At 41.2% G+C, this 19,443-nt stretch overlaps 1 protein-coding gene and 1 long non-coding RNA gene across 2 annotated transcripts in view; both read left to right on the plus strand.

Annotated features, from left to right (window-relative positions):
- The window catches only part of asph (aspartate beta-hydroxylase), a 34,490-nt gene extending 26,477 nt beyond the window's left edge, over window positions 1–8,013 (plus strand). The window contains exons 7-12 of the mRNA XM_030402233.1: window positions 701–762; window positions 919–969; window positions 2,160–2,940; window positions 3,462–3,509; window positions 3,621–3,665; window positions 5,595–8,013. Coding sequence (XP_030258093.1) covers window positions 701–762; window positions 919–969; window positions 2,160–2,940; window positions 3,462–3,509; window positions 3,621–3,665; window positions 5,595–5,602 — 995 coding nt within the window. The 3' untranslated portion in view covers window positions 5,603–8,013. The remainder of the gene's footprint in view (window positions 1–700; window positions 763–918; window positions 970–2,159; window positions 2,941–3,461; window positions 3,510–3,620; window positions 3,666–5,594) is intronic.
- A 9,267-nt stretch (window positions 8,014–17,280) lies between these two features.
- Window positions 17,281–18,907, plus strand: LOC115573091 (uncharacterized). Its single transcript, XR_003982218.1, has 3 exons — window positions 17,281–17,400; window positions 17,906–18,096; window positions 18,651–18,907. It is a non-coding gene; the product is annotated as an uncharacterized LOC115573091 (long non-coding RNA).
- Window positions 18,908–19,443: the final 536 nt, after the last annotated feature.

Genomic DNA, 19,443 nt, shown 5'->3' on the forward strand with positions numbered 1-19,443 from the left:
AGCTCCTTCTTGTTCCAGTGCTCAAACAGAATGACTAAAACTACTTATTAAAAAATGGATCTGCTGTTAACATTGTTGAGATTGACATGACAAAAGCAGCCATTGTTTTGCTCTATAGACACATTTTTGATATCGATAGCTAACTGACCACATTGCATTTCCTCTAAATAGTGTGCTTCAGCAGTACAGCGCTCTACAAATAATGAGCATCTTTTCTTGTGTTCTGGGTAACAGCAGTGTTGTCACAAACTTATTAGTAGGTGGATGAACTCTGATGGCATCGGAACCTTACAGTATAGCTAGAAGGTGATCGCTGTCAGCGTTTGAGACCCACTTGTTAAATGTGATGAACCTGTGTCATCTAACTATGCTAGATATGTAAATTGACCTCAGTCACATGTTGTAGTTTTACTGGGCTGAATGTACATGCTAACATGTTGATATTCAGAGTGCAGTGGTGATATTTTATGCACGGAATGCTGTCTTTTTCTGTCCTGACATCTTTGATTGAACACTAAAAGTGCCGATGGTGGAGGTGTAGGTGTGGTAGTTGGCAGTAGGCCATTTAGAACGAAGAGTTGAAGATATGAAACACAGAATGAGAGCATTTTTCCTATATGACACTGACCTGACTCGCCCCAGTGCAAAGCTTGGTGTGAACTGTAAAAATCTGTACAACAGTCTCTGCTTCTCCCTCCAGAGCCTGAACCTGAGGCTGAGCCTGAACCTGAGCCTGAACCAGAGCCTGAGGAGATTCCTGAGGTTGGTACAGTCCATAGTGAAACCATCAGTGGAACCGGCTCTGAACGCCACTAGCCACTTTTGGAGGCTCTTTCTATCTCAAAATCAAATGTAGACAGGAAGCTTAATATTTAACAAGAACCTGTTGATGACATTCAGATGATGAATTCCTTTCAGGTGATGGAGGAGGATCCAGAGGTGTTGGAGGAGGAGGCTCCTGCGGAGGAGGTATATAGTTTGTTATTGTGTGTTGCATTATATCTTATACTGGTTTCATAGACAGTTTGCTATGCTGGTAAACTAAATGACTTTATGATGGTGTGTTAAGGGATGCAGGTGGAAGATTGTATGTCCTCCCTGCAGGATTAAAAAAACCAGCACACCTTCAGATTACTGAGTGTACAAATGCAAGTCACCAGTCCAAGCCAGTCTACAGTGTAAAGTAAACTCAGTCATCCTCTCCTCCTGCTGATGATGTAAAGTCAGGTGAAGTGTGGTAGTCCACAGAACATTTCTGGAGCTTCACAGTAAAACATAGTTGCAGCATTCTGCTAAACAACTGAAGTAGCTGGGGACTTGATTTAAAACAGAGAAACAACCAAAGAAACATCAGATGTCTCCATACAGCTCGTCTGCTGTGATCAGTCTGCAGGAGAGAACACATCACAACCTGATCTGAAAAGATGTTATTTAACCCCTTTTAAACAATAGTTTCCACTGTAGCTGCTAAGCTAAAACTCTTAGCGTGTCGAGGGTGTGACTACATGGACAAAGTTTCTGCTATAGCACTGGTTCAGGCTCATGATGCTAATGACTACTCGATTCATCGCTGTTAAGAATTTAGCTGATTTGAAACTGCAAATACTTGCTTATTAAAACCCTAAATACTGGTATGAGAACATGTATATAGTTAAATCATTTTTAATTGCACAAAAACAAAAAAAAACATCCTATACAAACTGACGTTGGTACACATCAGCCATTTAAGGGCCTCAGTATGGGTTGAGTTCTGTTGGGCCAGGTGTTGAATTTGGTTATTGTGTGTGTCATTCATGCAGCTTACTGTTTACTTGATCTGTTGTTTTTAGTCCCTGAGTGTAGCCTACTCTGATTTTGCAATGAGCAGAGATCATCTGGTGGTTTGGATTTTAAAACATTTCCAACATATTTCCCATGTTATAAATGATAACCCAGTAACTTCATTTTAAGGCCACCAACTATCAAACAAAGAAATTACTGAAAAATGTAATTCCTAGTTGTAATTTACCTTTAGTTTTTAAAGAATTATGATGTAGTTTGTCCACATGAAAGCAGGAAATGGTTTCCCCTGATTTAGTCAAATACCTCCACTCTTGTTGTATCAGAAAACCTGTGAAAAACGCACCTTTTATAACCCTCGCCAATGTTGTTTGATTCAGACTGCTCCAGTTGAAGAGGAGCCAGCAGCTGAGGAGATAATGGCGGATGAGCCCGCAGAGGAGGTGGAGGAAGTGGCAACAGAGCAGGCTGTTGAGGATGAGGCTGCTGAGGAGGCTGTGGAGGAACCTGTTGCTGAGGAGGAGACCTCAGATGTTGAGACTGTGGCAGAAGAGGAGGCAGCTGAAGAGGAGGTAGCCCCTTCAAAAGAAGATGTCAAGGTGGTAGTGGAAGAGGAGGAGGCTGCTCCGGCAGAGGAACCTGCTGAGGAGGAGGCTGCTCTAGCAGAAGAAGCTGAGGAGGAGCCCGCTGAGGAGGAAGTAGCTCAAACAGAAGAACCTGCTGAGGAGGTAGCTGCTGAGGAGCCTGCTGAGGAGGAGGAGGTAGCTGCTGAGGAGGAGGAGGTAGTTGCTGAGGAGCCTGCTGAGGAGGAGGAGGAGGTAGCTGCTGAGGAGGAGGAGGTAGTTGCTGAGGAGCCTGCTGAGGAGGAGGTGGCAGCTGCTGAGAAGCCTGCTGAGGAAGAGGAAGAGGAAGAGGCAGCTGCTGAGGAGCCTGCTGAGGAAGAGGAAGAGGCAGCTGCTGAGGAGCCTGCTGAGGAGGAGGAAGAGGCAGCTGCTGAGGAGCCTGCTGAGGAGGAGGAAGAGGCAGCTGCTGAGGAGCCTGCTGAGGAAGAGGAGGTGGCAGCTGCTGAGGTGGAGGAGTTGGCTCCGTCAGAAGAGGCAGTGGAAGAGGTAGCAGATGCAGAGGAGATTCCAGAAGAAGCAGAGGAGAAGACAGTACCAGGTAAAGAGGAGGAGATACAGGTGTTCCAGTGGTGTTTGGTCCTTAAACGCAGCTTAAAGACAACATTTTTGGAGATAATCAAATTCACTGTCTGGTGGAGTGTTGTATGAGAAGATTGATACCACTCCCCCTGTTATAGGGATATTCCGGTTAAGTTTTAATCCATGTTCTAATACACCATGATACCGAGTAGGACCCCCCCTTGAGATATAAAGTTTGCAGACAGCTAGCTTACGTAGTTTTCACATCCTAGGATATGCAGCTGTGTGGAGAACGGGGCAAAACAGCATTGCACACGTAAAGTCATAGAGTGCACCCCATGAAAACCAGAGCTTAGACATGTTTATCAGCAGTGATAACTATAATTATTACTGAGGTAATAAGATGAAGAAGTCCACTATTAACTTATTGTCTGCGAAGCTGTCAGTTGTGTGTGTGTGTGTGTGTGTGTGTGTGTGTGTGTGTGTGTGTACGCGCTCAGGAGCTCAGTTATTTATGGATTCGATATGTATGTTCCACAGAGACGGAAGAAGCGGCAACACACGAGGCAGAAGAGGCAGCAGAGGAAGGTGGGCACACACATGAAATGTTGCAGTGTGATTAGCACATGTGAAAGCAGAACTCGTTCTGACATGTTGTAGATGGTGTGGTCTGACCTCTGTCTGTGTTTCTCTCTGCAGCAGAGTTTGTTGAGTCAGAGGAACAGATTCAGGATGAGCCCACAGGTAAAACACAACCTCATCCCAAAAATACTGCAGTATGTCACCTGAGAATGTGGCCACAGTAAGCAGACTAAAGCTGGTAAAGCATCTTTTTCTTGTTATGCCTCCAGTCCACCTGATGAACAATGAAGCAGCGTTTTCATGATCAACTGCAGATTTTTTTTGTCTTAGTGTTTTCTATTGATCCGACATTTTATTCTCCAAAATATTGTTATTTTCTAAAACCACCAGAGATGTCTTCATGCTCTGTTTGTCACCAGTTTACACTATTACAAAACAGAGAAAAGCAGCAAAAACTCTCATTTAAAGAAACTGAAGGTTTGGCACTGTGAAAATGGAAAACATTATAAGATCATGAGAAATTAACTGACTGTGGATTGACTAAATACTTCAGTGTTGACAGAGATCTGTGCTTAAAGGTCGCAGGCTATGTTTCCACTCTGATCCCTGCTTAGAGATGGACATTCCCGCCTCTGTATTACATAATATTTCATAAAGCCAGAGCAGCTGTCTGTTGTCTGAAGTCTGCTGTCAACGTGGAACTGATAGTCAGCTGTACTTTGACTGCTTTTCCAGAAGAACACATTATCTGTTCGTTTTGTTACTAGATGGCTTGTGAAAGGACGTTCACATGTTTCTTGAGAGCAGAATCCACTTGCACACAAGCCTTCATTCTGTCGCTTCACTCGTAAATAAAATCATTCTGACACACATGGGAATCATAGAAGGTAATAGGTCTTTGCACATGGGAACTGCTCCACAATACACCTCTTAACATGTTGAACTGACCTTATCAGATCATAACACCATGGGCCACTTCATGCTTCAAATATTCAGAACCATTTCTAGTTGCTGTATCGTAGGCAACTGGACTCCTTTCAGTTTCTTGAAGATGTTTCTCCTCTCAGCCAAGAAAAGAACTGAAGAAGGCTCTTGGCTGAGAGGAGAAACGTCTTCAAGAAACTCAGTACGTTTACATGCACAGTTTAGTTGGATTACAGCCATACTTTGACTATGCTCCTCAATCGGACAACAGCAATTGTCCGAGTATACATGGTGGTGAGAAAATCAAATTATTGGCCGAAGCATGTCATACCCGGTACGATAGGTGGCGCTGTACCCATTTCAACTAGTGGTAATAGAGCCACCTCCGGCTGACCTCTTTACGTCACCAGCAACAACAATTTCTGCCTCGGCATTCGAGAAAGATGGCGTACGAAGAGTAAGACGATTACGATTATTTTAGAGGAAAGACACTGCCGCCGCCGTCCTTCTACTTCCAGCTCACGGCCCCAGGAAAAAAATCTCGAGCCTGCGCAGAACGCAAAATCCGAATCCAATCTGTTCGAAACATATACACGCACGAGTAATGCGATTATCAATCGAATAATCTAGGTGTTTTAATCTGACTATGAGAAATCCTATATATATATATATATATATATATATATATATATGCACGCATGCGTATGTATGTGTGTGTGTATATATATATATATATATATATATGCACGCATGCGTATGTATGTGTGTGTATATATATATATATATATATATATATATATATGCACGCATGCGTATGTATGTGTGTGTATATATATATATATATATATATATGCACGCATGCGTATGTGTGTGTATATATATATATATATATATATATATATATATATATGCACGCATGCGTATGTGTGTGTATATATATATATATATATATATGCACGCATGCGTATGTATGTGTATGTGTATATATGTGTATATATATATATATATATATGTATATATGTCACGTCTGAATCGTAAACCCCTTTTTGCAATAAAGATGACTTTGAAAAAAGGGGTTCTGTCGAGGTTCAGTATTTGGGTGCAGATCCTGAGGAGGGGCCTTGCACGTGTGAAGACTAAACATCACACTGTTTGTGCTTCTTTTAGAAACGTAGAGGTGTCACAGTCGCCGTGGTGACGGAGCAGGGGACCACAGATGTTGCATCAGCACAATCTGAGCGCAGTCAGAGAGATGATGCACCTGTCCACCTCCAGAGAAACGACGGAGCCGTGACAACTCGCCTCTTCCCCTCCCTCTGTTCCCACCCCTCCCTCTGACTACTCCTCTTGGTGTGAATGTGTGAGATGATGGATGAATGATTATGAATATGGTACTCCTGTTTTTACCCTTCCTGTTTGTCTTCAGCCTGTCCTCACCACCCCTCCCCCTTCATTTTTGTTCAGGGCCATTTAGTTCTGTGTGACTGTGGCCAGATGCTCAGGCCATGTCAAGTCTATGTGCTCTACTGGAGCTGTAACTTTATTTTGAAGTCTCTCAGTGATGTATTTTGGCTTCCTGGTGCTAAATTCTGTTGCCAAGTAAACCGAAGCCAAAGTTCATAACTGAGCCATTGGTTTAAAATCAAACTGTAGTCTCTGCAGTGGGGTCTTTGAGAACATAGTTGACTCAACAAAAATAAAGGTGTTGTAGTGAACAGTGCAGAAGGTCTCCACTATGAGCTGATATTTCCTGGTCCTCCTGCTGATGACGTCATCATCTAAAGTGTAGTCATTTCTCCCCATCTGTCGCAGTGGGACTTTACATTGATTCCACTGTGTTGAGTTCTGGTCACACTGTTTTAGATCCTATGCAAAGCTGTCATGATGCCTGTGACCTACCCCCCAGTATGTGTCGACTCCAGGATGAGCCATATGCTAGCATGTGAATTCAGAGAAAAAGGTGTGTGTGTGTGTGTGTGTGTGTGTGTGTTCTTGTTGGTTGACTAATCTCTTTTGCTAATTAACCCTTTGTAAGAGCCGTAGATATCAGGATATAGTCTTTGAGACTGTTTGACTCTTCTTCTTTGTTCTCTACCTTTACCTCTCTGTGTCTGTGTGTGTTGTTTTTGTTTCAAATATTCAGAACGATTAGCAGACCATCTTACTAGACTATCAGAAGAGTTTGAACTGAAGTTGTGACTCAAAGTTCAGCTCTGTAAGTTAAACTGTGATATAAATGAGGACACTGTGGGCAGCGCAGAGCTCACTGTGGTTCCAACACACCAATTATACATGGATCCAGTTATCCTGAATCATTTAACCCTGTGTGCTCCAGATTCCCTCTGGCTCACAGAGGGTTAAACAGATCAGGTGTCATAATCCTCTGGAGGTCAGCCATAAGCAGCTGCCCGACACCAGTTAAGTGAACTTTTTGTGGTGAAGCTTTACTGCCTCATTCTCTCTGCTGAGTAGTTGTGTGTTTGATTTACTTAAAAGGAAACGCTGTGACACGTTTCTTTAGTCTTTTCCTTTTGACCTCAGAATTTTTCTGTGTTTTTAATGATTGGTCCGTGGCAGCAGGGCCCCTGCAGAGAACAGACCTGATCCCATCACACAGGGTCATTAAGCTCAGTGAGGGGGAAGGCAGGGTCTGCAGGTGACCATCCTGTGTGTCCCTGTTGTATACATGAGATATGACTGACACTGATGCTGCAGCACTGTGGATAACACATTCCTGTTGTGACAATGACAATAAACATCATGTAGATTTCATGCTGTAGGAATAATTGCAACACAACACTACAGACCAATTAAGACATTCCTCATTTATAATAATCCTTCCCACTTTGTGTCCTAGTCCTCACATACTGACACTACCTGATGGTTTTAGGGATGCAGTGGTGTGCAGTAGGTCCTCCTCGTAGGATGTCTTGTTGTCTTTTCTGTAAACACTAGCTGGTCTTTTCTACTTCCTAACACTTTGTACGCTGATGTGAACTGTCAAACCTTTTTAACATTGAACATCACAACCTTACCAAAAGAGAGCTTCTAGATTTTTAAAAAGGAACATTTTTAAAAAGGAAATAAAAACTTTAATCTTTCTGAAAATGCTTTAAAAGCTTTGTACAAAGCCATAAGCTGTTTGACAGTCAGGTTTACAGGGCAGTGCTACTTCAGGACAGACTTCAGTTTCTAAGAATACAAAAGGAAGAGCAATAATAGGAAAACTGCAGAGTCAACACACTGCAGGAACTTGCTCAAACAGATTCTTATTTACAATACTAATCTGTGATCAGAAGTCATGTACAGTACCTGTTAGCAGGGTTGTGATGGTTTGCCTCTAGACAAAGGAGGTGGCAGGTGTAAGTTACTCTGCTATAAACGGTAAACTGAGCGCCACACTATTCTGAGGGAATAAAGCAAAACAAACTGCCCATCTCTTCCTCACCGCAGGCGACTGCTGTCTTGTAGACGCTGACAATGGTCATTAAATTATTGTGAAGTACAGATGGATTGTGTAAGGGAGATTTGAAGTGTCAGTTTTCTGTAAATGATCTGTTGCTGCAATTAAAGGATTGGGACAATACAGAGACTCCAATCGTCTTATTCATACGTTGTGTACATGTGCACATGCCATTCTCAGTGTTGGTCTATATTCTGCAGGTCTGCTTCCTAGCAGTAGTATTACAGTGCAATTGCAGGTTTTGTAAACAGGAGGAAACTTAAAAAGCCTTAACATTCTGAATTAGAGCCATTTCATCAGGAGCTGATGAAGGTGCACATGCACTGTACTGATCAGCCAGCTGGCCAGGATCATGTGGTGCCACAGAAACCAGTGACGAGGGAACGGTGCTCCCTGTTGAATATCTTCTCCTTCAGTCTCTTTAAACTCGACAGACTGAACAATGTTGAAGTGCTGCCTGAACAGAGAAGGATGGCAGAAAGAGAGACCAGCATCCTGAAAAAAGACACAGAGGTTGCTATTCTTATTGACTCAAACGGCAAATTCATCCAAGAACAAAAGCTCTTCCCCAATATGAAAGTGTGAAAGATCTGGTGCCCCACAACTGAGGCTGCACTCCAAATCCTTTCCCACCCCGAATTTGGCACACCAGAATATTTGACCGCCATATTCTGATCCACACTGGCACCAACAACCTGCATGAGGAGCAGGAAAAGGTTGGTAGTCTGGTCACCAATGTAGCAGAGGAAGCAAAGCAGCCGCATCCTTTCCAAACTCGCATATCACCATCTCTACCCTGTTACCCCGCAGAGACTTTCATCCCAGGACCATCCACAGGGTGAACAGAGACATCACCAGAGGCTGTGCCTCGCTCCCTAATGTGCACGTTGCACATCATCCAGCCATAACTCCTGAGCACCTGTTTGACCACTCCCATTTAAAAAAGCAGGCAGTGGGCATATTTACCAAATCACTGAAGGATGTGGCACTGGGCCGTCAAAGCCTCCATCTCACACCAACCAGAGGAGCAGCCAGAGGACCTAGCAGGGAACCTCATTACGCACCAGACCCCATCTGGAGCCAAAGACCTCCCAGACATCCACCCAGACCCGGCACACACCACAGACCCCCACCTCCACCACTATACCACACTTCCAGCAGCAAAGGCAGACAGGCCCCGACTCAGGCTACTACCCCACACCAAACCAGAGAGTCTACCAGAACCAAGAGCCGGGTCCGCGGCCCCCACCCAACCCCGTCCCACAGTCACAGCAGACAGAGTCACACCAAGCTCCACGCAGCTACGCAGAGGCGCTCCAAGGACGAATGAACCGAGAATACCTATTAATATTTTATATCTTTGAAAAAATACTTTTAACTGGATATTGTTCATACATGTTGCATTTATACAATTCAGTGTTTGACTCTCTTGACAGTCCAATTGTTTTCAACTATTTTCTTTTCATCCTGTCACCTGTCTTATACAATGAAATCCCTTTCAATATGCATGTGGAATATACAGGGCCTAAAATCTTCAACCTTCAGGCTGAAGAGTTGGCACCAGAATTTATAGCAGACCTTATAGATATTGACATCATCATTCTACAGGAAACATGGTGTAAAGTTGATATTGTTACCCACTGTCCCAACAACTAGAGAAATGATAGTACCATCTCAAAAACACGGCAACACTAATAAAGGTAGGGAATCTGGAGGACTAACCATTTGGTATAAATCTGATCTGCATATTCATATTGATCCCCTAAAAATGGGAAAAAATTACATTTGGTTAAAACTACAGAAAGAGCTCTCATTAACAGATAGGGAATTATTAATTTGTGCAATATACTGTATATCCCGCCCTCCGAATCACCCCACTTCTCAGAAGACACCTTCCTCTCCCTAGAGACAGATAAGCCATTTCCAGGCCCAGGGAAATGTGCTCATCTGCGGGGACACGAATGCACGCACAGGAACACTTGCTGACCTCACAGATCCACAAGTGGACAAATACACCACAAATGGAAATATATCTAACACTTTCACTCTGCCCCGCAGGAACAATAGAGACCAGGGGCCTCATTTATAAAACTGTGTGTAGGATTGACGTCAAAAGGTTGCGTACGCACGATACACAGAAAGTGCATAAGCACATAAATATCCTGATTTAGAAAACAGTGCGCACGCACGTCCAACGCCCTTTTCCCTTTATAAATCACAGTCCACTCTAAATGTGGCGCACCTGTGTGCGGGTCATTCCACGCCCATAGTCGCCTGTGAATATTCAGTGCCAGCCCAATTCATTCTCACTCGGTGCTCTTATAGCAACATGAGTGCAGTTAGTGGCACTGATTACATTTGGGAAACCGGACATTGCTGCAAATTGCGCATTTTTATTTGCCTGTTCACCGTATAAGGAAACTTTATATACTGCTGCGACAAACCAATTATACCTCCTAACTTGTCTGGCATGACACGGCTAAAGGTTGGCTGGGATATCCCTGACATGTCAGCCAATTCCCTCTGGAATGTGCCGGTTGAAACCCGAGTGTTGTGAGCACTTGAAGCGGACCGGCACGGCGTGGTTTCTGTGGGTGCTCCTCTCTAACACTGGGCCCAATACCGCACAAAGATCCAAGAGGACAGCTCGTGGGAGTCGGAAACGGCTCATCGGCCACATCACTGTTGGCCAGTAGATCTTGCTGGTCTCTGAAGTTCCGCTCCCTCCGTATCCTTCCGTTTGCCACATCCTCCAACAGTGCCAAAGCAGCCGTTGTGCGCCATAACGCATTGTGAATACATGCCTTTATATACCCATCTATCAGGGAATATCTGCTACACGTGTGAGAATTACCCTGATTGACTAACAGTCCTTCAGACTAACAATACAAGATAATTATAGTCTTTATTTGTATGGCAACAAAACACAGTTACAAAGTGTTTTATGCGTTATGCATTGAAAACGGAGATAAAACGAAATGGTCTATATGATATAGGATATTAATATATTTAACTGCATTCATATTCAGTTTTTAAAAATCTTGTACGGTTTTGAAATGTTCGCAGTTTTAGTTTTAAGGATTTTAAGTCCGTCTTCTGAGTTTATAATGGGTGTGTATTGCGTGAGCTAGAGTGCGTGACATCATCAACTGCCGCACCCCAGAGTGAGGAGCAGCTCCGAAAACGGGATTTTTTTTTTGCTTCAGCTTGATTTGGATCCCACATCTTGTACTTGACATAGACAATATAGGCATATACATGTAGGAAATCTTGTTGGGTTTCAGCTGATGGTCTCATTTCAGCTGTAGGACTTACGGTTTTGGATTTAGAAGACCAAGGGCGACAATTGCACTCCTGAATGTTCCCCATAAGCCGCAATGTTAATTTTCAGCCAAAATTTCTGGAGGATCGCAGACGGTACATGTTTTGTCTCTCGCTCCTGTGCCCTCATTATGCACTCTACAGAAATAAAAATAACATGGGTGCGTTCAGCAATGTCTCCTGTTATTCAAGAGTTTGGGAGGCATTCTCCCATTCATTCCTTATGGGGACATTTTCGTCTGTGTTTCTGCTCCTGCTGCAGCATGTATGCAGCCATTTTAACCTCTTTCTGCCTTTAACTTCTCACCTGTCAGCCTTTTTTCACCTTTTTAACCTCTTTCTGCCCTCTTACTCTACAACTTTTTGGCCTTTTCAGTCTTTTTTTCACCTTTTTAAGCTCATTCCGCCCTCTTAGCTGTTAATATGTTTTCACCTTTTAACCTCTTCCAGGCCTCTTACTCTACAGATTTTCATATTCTTTTCACCTTTTTAACCTCTTCCAGCCCTCTTAATCTACAGATTTTCATATTCTTTTCACCTCTTTAACCTCTTCCAACTCTCTTACTCTACAGCTTTTCATATGTTTTCACCTTTTTAACCTCTTCCAACTCTCTTACTCTACAGCTTTTCATATGTTTTCACCTTTTTAACCTCTTCCAGCCCTCTTACTCTACAGCTTTTCATATTTTATTACCATTTTAACCTCTTCCAGCCCTCTGACTATACAGCTTTTCATATGTTTTCACCTTTTTAACCTCTTCCAGCCCTCTAACTCTACAGCTTTTCATCCTTTTTCACCTTTTTCGGTCCTCGTCAGCCTTTAACTTTTCACCTTTTTAGCCTTCTTTCATCATTTTAACATCTTCCTGCCCCCTACTCTACAGCTTTTGTATTTTTTCACCTTTTTAACGTCCTCCAGCCCTCTTACCCAGCCGCTTTTCATCGCTTTCATTCCTTTTACACCTTTTTAAGCTCTTTTGCCCTTTGACTTTTTTACATTTTCATCCTTTTTTCACCTTTTTAACCTCTTCCAACCCTCTTACCCTACATCTTTTTACCTTTTCATCCTTTTCTCACCTATTTGAGCTCTTTCACCCTTAAACTTTTTTACCTTTTCGTTCTTTTTTCACCAGTTTAATCTCTTCCAGCCCTCTTACTCTACAGATTTTCATATTCTTTTCACCTTTTTAACCTCTTCCAACCCTCTTACCCTACATCTTTTTACCTTTTCATCCTTTTCTCACCTATTTGAGCTCTTTCACCCTTAAACTTGTTTACCTTTTCGTTTTTTTTTACCTTATTAACCTCTTCCAGCCCTCTTACTCTACAGATTTCCATGTTCTTTTCACCTTTTTAACCTCTTCCAACCCTCTTACTCTACATCTTTTTACCTTTTCATCCTTTTCTCACCTATTTGAGCTCTTTCACCCTTAAACTTTTTTACCTTTTCATCCTTTTTTCACCTTTTTAACCTCTTCCAGCCCTCTTACTCTACAACTTTTCACATGTTATCACCATTTTAACCCCTTCCAGCCCTCTTACTCTACAGATTTTCATATTCTTTTTACCTTTTTAACCTCTTCCAACCCTCTTACTCGACATCTTTTTACCTTTTCATCCTTTTGTCACCTATTTGAGCTCTTTCACCCTTGAACTTTTTTACCTTTTACCCCCAAACAAGGGGATCGCTGCATATGTAAGACGTGATAAACCTTCTGCCTTTGTCAACAATACACAACCTCTCAAGGATAAATCTCTCTGCAGCCATTGATTAAGCTTTTTCTTTGTCTTATCTTTACTCAAATTAAAGTTTACAGAGAATCTCGCCTCCTCATTTTTCATTATAGTAATCCCTAGATAAGTAATCTTATCTTTGATTGGTATGTTACAGACCTGGGAGGTGTCGCTTTCCTTGAGGGCAAAAAGTTCACACTTCTTAAGATTTAAACAGAGTCCAGAGGCTGAAGAAAATATTTCTATTGTTTTGATAGCAATTGGCACTTGGCTGGCATTTTTAAAAAATAATGTAGTAGTACAGTAGTTGGGTGAGGATAACTTCTCTTTCTGCAATTGAGATTCCTTTTAAAGCACTATTTTTAATATGGGTGGAAAGAAGTTGTGTACATAAAATGAATAGGTAGGGAGACGCAGGGCAGCCCTGCCGGAAGCCTCTTTGTAGCTCAAATCTTGGTGATGTCCCATTTTTTTAATCTAATAGAGCTATTGCCTTTAGAGTACATTGTTCTAACAGTTTTACAGAAAAAATCTCCAAAACCAAATTTCTCAATAGTTTGAAATATAAAGTTATGTTCTACTGTGTCAAAGGCTTTATAGAAGTCCAAGAAAAAGATAAAGCTATCATCTGGACATAAAAATGAATAATCAATTATATCCAAGACAAGCCGAATATTGTTTGAGTTATGTCTTTTTCTCATGAATCCTGGTTGGACTTCATCAATAATAGGGTCTAAAACATTTTTTAATCGTTTTGCAATTATTGAGGCAAAAATTTTGTAGTTAGTGTTTAGTAATGAAATAGGTCGCCAATTATCAATAAACAGTGGATCCTTATTGGGTTTGGGGATTAACGTAATCAAGCCTTGTGTCAGTGAAGGAGGTAGAGAACCTTTTTCAACACTTTCTAATATTACTTCAAGTAGAAAGGGAGCTAGATCTTGAGTAAAAGCCTGATAAAACTCTGCAGAGAGGCCATCAACTCCAGGAGATTTGTTAGTTTTACAATGTTCAACTGCAAATGTGATTTCCTGCAAGGTTATAGGGTCATGGCAGAATTTCCTATCATCTTGAGAGATTGGTGTGACGATAAGAGAGTTCAAGAATGTAGTGGTTGATTGATGGCAATATTTCGATTTGTATAAATTTCTATAGAAGTCCGAACAGAAAACAGCTATGCTCTTCGGATTATCAGTTACAGTATCGTTGATATTAAGTTGCTGGATTAAATTGAATTTCCCGTGATATTTTTCTAAGCCGAAAAAATAGGCAGAGTTCTGTTCCCCTTCTTCAATCCACCTTTTTCTTGACCTTATAAAGGCACCTTTTGCTTTGTTGGAGTAAATCTCATTTAGTTTAAGTTGTTCCGAAATTAAAGTTAGTCTTTCCTCTTCTGATATATCTGTAGGGTCCTTCTGGTACAAAGAAATTATGTTAGAGACCACCCTTTCTTCCTCCAATTTACGATTTTTTGATAGGTTACTACCATACTTCCTCAAATATTGACCAGCTTTAAATTTCAAAAGTTCCCAATTGCTACCAAAAGCATCCTCTGACTTTGCTTTGTTCCAAAATTCCAATATTATTTTTTTATGTCTGATTTTACCACCTCGTGTTGTGAAAGCGAACTGTTTAGTTTCCAGTAGGCATTTCTACATTTTGTAGAGGGGGCAGAGTGTAAGGGAATAAAGATGGAGACTGCATTATGATCTGTTAATGGGGTTGTGATGATATTAACTGATATTTTATCAATATTCAAATGATCAGACACTAACCAATAGTCCAATCGTGAATGTCTGGTGGCACTTCTATTACTGCAAGTAAACGCCTTCATATTAGGATTGTTAAACCTCCATACATCAATCAAGTTAAATTTTTGCATAAATAATTTGAGGTTTTCATTTACTGCAGTGGAAACACACGGAGGCCAACAGTCAATGTTGTGATTTAATATCATGTTGAAATCCCCCCCTATTACTATACCTGAGTTTGGAAAGTTATTAAGAGTTTTTTGTATATGCTTCTCTAATGTTTCAAGCACTATGTCGTTCTCATGGTTAGAATTATAGCCATATATGTTAATAACTATCAAAGTAAAGTTTTCAATGGTTAACAATTGAAGGATAAAATGACCTGATGTATCACTGACAGATAAAAGAATAGTCCCTGGAAAATTATATTTTAGAGTCGCAACATGCGAGAGGAGAATGAGAACGGCAGGCGATATTTTTTTTCGTAGGAGAAGTCTGGGAATCCGTCATCTGAAGGCGCTACGTGATTGGCTGGTGCTCAACGTCATCTGAAGGTGCTACGTGATTGGCTGGTGAACACAGACAGCGCAGAGAGATGTTTTCTCTATCGACAGCGCAGCAGAACACATCAAATACGAAACATGGCATTTGCAGAAATTAAAACTATTATGTGGATACCAAATGCCACCCTGCTGTCCTGAATGCTTTGTAGGTATCTCGTCTGAATGGGTGATCCAGCGAATGACGGCATATTTCAACTCAGAAACTCAAAAAGACATATATTTACAGATTTATATTTCATACAGACTTTAGATTTGCTGAATACATTTGCTGAATTGCTACAGTATGTATGCTAATAAAATACACATATTTTAATCTATCTGGAACTGACATTATTTATTAACACACTCAGTATTCCACACATGTAAAACCAGATGTGGAAAGGATTTGCATGCTTTCAAGAATTTGACTCTGCCTATATCATTAACAGGATCCTTGTATTCAATATAGATTGAAGGATCCTGTTAATGATATAGGCACCATCACTGTGCAGATGCCTGCCACTCACTCAAACTTTAAAGGTTAACTCCACTAACTTTACACATTCAATACTACTGCAAATGTGAAAAACTAGTATAAGGCATTTGTGGCTCCAGAGGAAGCTACATGTAATCTCATAAATTGCCTCCAGTGATGTCAACATTAGTGGACATAGCCACTGTGACATTACCTATAGGTTTCTGAAGACCCAGAATACAGACTTTAGACATGCCATGTATTTACAGACAAGACTTAGTATTGAACAGGGGATTCCAGATTCATTCCAATAAAATAAAAGGAGAGTCAAATTTCATTTGCAGTGTTAATTATAGTGCTATAATAGTACTGGAATGTCTAACTACGATACACGATCTTAAAAAATATTTAAATATATGAGTCAGTATAATTTTTTTTTATCATCATCAAATAGTAAATATAAGAAGGTTTGTGTATTGTGCATCTGTGTTAATTGGCTTCTGGAGGAAATGAAGCCATGTGGGCACTACAGCGGTGAATGTGTCAACTTGTTATTTTGGAGAGGACAGACTAGTGAGTTCCACCAAGGGACATGTTTAAGTCCACACAGTGGGCCAAACAATGAGGAGCACTCTTCTTTCTCCCTGTTTTATGATAGGGATGCTCCCTCGCCGAGGCCTTTGTGGGCCTTCCTGGTATTAAGGCCCTTCTCCCACCCAGTGCCACCTTTCTGTGGGCTACAGCTGTTGGCTGGACCCCAATTTGGGTCGTCGTTTGAAGGTATCCCTTCGGTCTTCGGTATTGAATTGATGAATGTTGTTAATGGTGCTTTGAAGCTGGGGTCATCTCTCAGCTTCTTTTTTTTTAGACACTCAAAAACCTGTGTCAGCTCCTCCTCCAGTCCAGATGTTTCTTGAGGTAGCATAAAAAAACAGATTGCATCTTACTTTATCAGGCAGTCTCATTGAGATCAAGATCTATTTTACAAGAGAGACATGAGAACAAGGAGCGTTCACAATCAGCAGACAAAACAACACACAACAAACATAAACAACAAGATATACACCCTAAAAAATGCTGGGTTATTTTCATAACCCATCTGCTGGGTGGCTGTGGATTTTGAGCTGATTGGGTTGTTTTTATCCAAGGTTGGGTTAAATACTTTGACCCAACAGATTGGGTTGAAGACATCTGCGGGCTTCAGATTTGGGCGGGCTTTAGATTTGAACGGGCTGAGGCAAACGTTCATCACTCTCCAGCTTGAGACCAGAGAAAACTATGTAAATGGTAAGTAAACCTTAACTTATTATCTTACAACATCTAGTTTTGATAGCTTAACGTGGTAGCCAAATAGTTGTATCTTAGTCATATATTAAAAACTTAACTTAAACCTCAGTCTGCAGCGGGTGCCGTTTTTTTTTCGTGTTGCTGGCAAGCAACCACATAAAATACTTGGTTCCGTTCATTCAGTTTACTAATATTCTTTGAAGCCAGGTTATTATTTAATTAATTATGAGACGCCAAATGCGGGACTTTTATTTTGAAACCGTCTCGCTGTGAACAAAAAGCATCTGGTGTGTGTGTGCCGGTGAATCGTGTGTGTCTCCGTGTTTAAAGTCTGCCTGCAAGGTTTTGCTGAACATAATGAAAATGAGTTACTTAGCACCTGGCTGATAAAGGGCACAAGGTTTGTTGTTGTCTTTTGTTGTCGCTTCATGACATGTTTAGTATTTGATTCAGACCGTAACTTTTACAGTTTTGAACAGTTTTGATATAGCGTGTTTAAGCTAGCGGGAACGCTAATTAGCATTAGCCCAACCGTCCTGTCGGTACAGAGGAGCAGAGATGAGGCTGGTCATTTCATTAATTTCATTTGTATGTTTGTTAATATGAAAAAAAGCATTTTGTGTGGTTTTAAGTGACTTTAATATATAAAGTTAACAGTTAATATTTAATACAAATGTCCTGATTAAAAGTTTAATTATAAGTTAAAAACAATTCATACAGCTCTCTAATAGAGGTTGTCATTTAAGTTAAAACAGATTAAAATATGATTTTTCTGTGAATGTAACAATGATTGAAGAAGCTAAGAGAAGAATGCATGATTATATTTTGTGTGAATTTATGATACAATAAGGTCATGATTCATGAAGGAAGATAATTTACATCTATTTTTTATACCTTTTTTGTAGCTCTTATGATGTGTTCGAAGGAGTGTTTAAAGGTTCCTGCAATAAACCATCAGTTAAGGAGAGTCTGACCATCATTCAGCCGGGGATGCTACACCAGGCACGCCAGGAGGACTCAGATGTGTTTTGTCAGTGCCTGGACGCTATGCTGGACGCGGAAAGTTGCTGCATAACCTGTCACTGGAGGAGAGTGGGTGAGTTGTGTTTTTGTCTCATTTCAATGCAAACATCGATTCACTCTCGGCAGGTATTCACATAGAGCTGGTATAACATGTGGCCCTCAACTTTGTCGATGTCAGCTTTTTCTCAGTGCAGCAGTGTGAGTTTGAGATCAGGCATGTCATAGTTTGAAGTGACGTCTGTGACATCACACTCGAGCAAGCAGTGTGTTGTAATCAAATGTATATTGTCTCGACATTGAATTATCCCGCTACTTGGGCTTGTTGTTCTGTATGATTTTAACTATTTATTGTTGCGCGTTGCAGTAACTTCTCACTTCTTCCTCCCACTGAAAGTCCTCTTGGTAGTTTTCCTCACAGTACCTCAGACCAGAGCTTGCATGTTAATATTATAATAACGGCAATGATTTGTTACTTATGGTATGTTTACTGTGTACATAGAGCTTGCACTAAAAATGTTTGTTTTCATTTTTGAAAGGTATGTAATAATGTTCAACACAAATCAATCAGTGACTTTTTTTTGACTGAATGAACTAATGCCATCCATCCATCTTCTACTGCTTATCCAGGGCCGGGTAGCGGGGGCAGCAGCCTAAGCAGGGAGACCCAGACCTCCCTCTCCCCAGCCACTTCATCCAGCTCTTCCCGGGGGATCCCGAGGCGTTCCCAGGTCAGCTGAGAGACATGGCCTCTAAGTCTCTGTGAATTCAGCCTGTAATTCAAGTTAAAGTAAACTGTTTTGATGTAATCTTTTTCTAAAATACTGTTTTATGTAGTGACAGTTAAATTACATTTCATGACCAATAAAATAATATTTTGAAGAGTATTTTGTTGTTTGATCATTTAATAGTAATTTAAATCGATTTTACATCCACTGAAGTTAAAGTAAATTAAATGAAACATTCTTAGAAAATGTTGGTAATAAAATTGATATTGTTGTTAACCACAGCTATACTGATAACCTGGTAACCCATTTCTTGGTACCTTTAACTCATCAGCATGAGTAGTTTTTACCCATTGTTGAGTTAAAATCTTGACCCAGCATGCTGGGTCAAATCCTCAACCCAATGCGCTGGGTATAAATAACCCAGCATTGGCTCGGTCCCTTTTGGACCCAGCGCTGGGTTATTTAGACCCAGCGCATTGGGTCAAATCCTCAACCCAATGTGCTGGGTCAAATCCTCAACCCAATGCGCTGGGTATAGATAACCCAGCATTGGCTCGGTCCCTTTTGGACCTAGCGCTGGGTTATTTAGACCCAGTGCATTGGGTCAAATCCTCAACCCAATGCGCTGGGTCAAATCCTCAACCCAATGCGCTGGGTATAAATAACCCAGCATTGGCTCGGTCCCTTTTGGACCC

Source organism: Sparus aurata, chromosome 21, assembly GCF_900880675.1.
Source record: "Sparus aurata chromosome 21, fSpaAur1.1, whole genome shotgun sequence".
In the NCBI taxonomy this organism is placed as follows: Eukaryota; Metazoa; Chordata; class Actinopteri; order Spariformes; family Sparidae; genus Sparus; species Sparus aurata.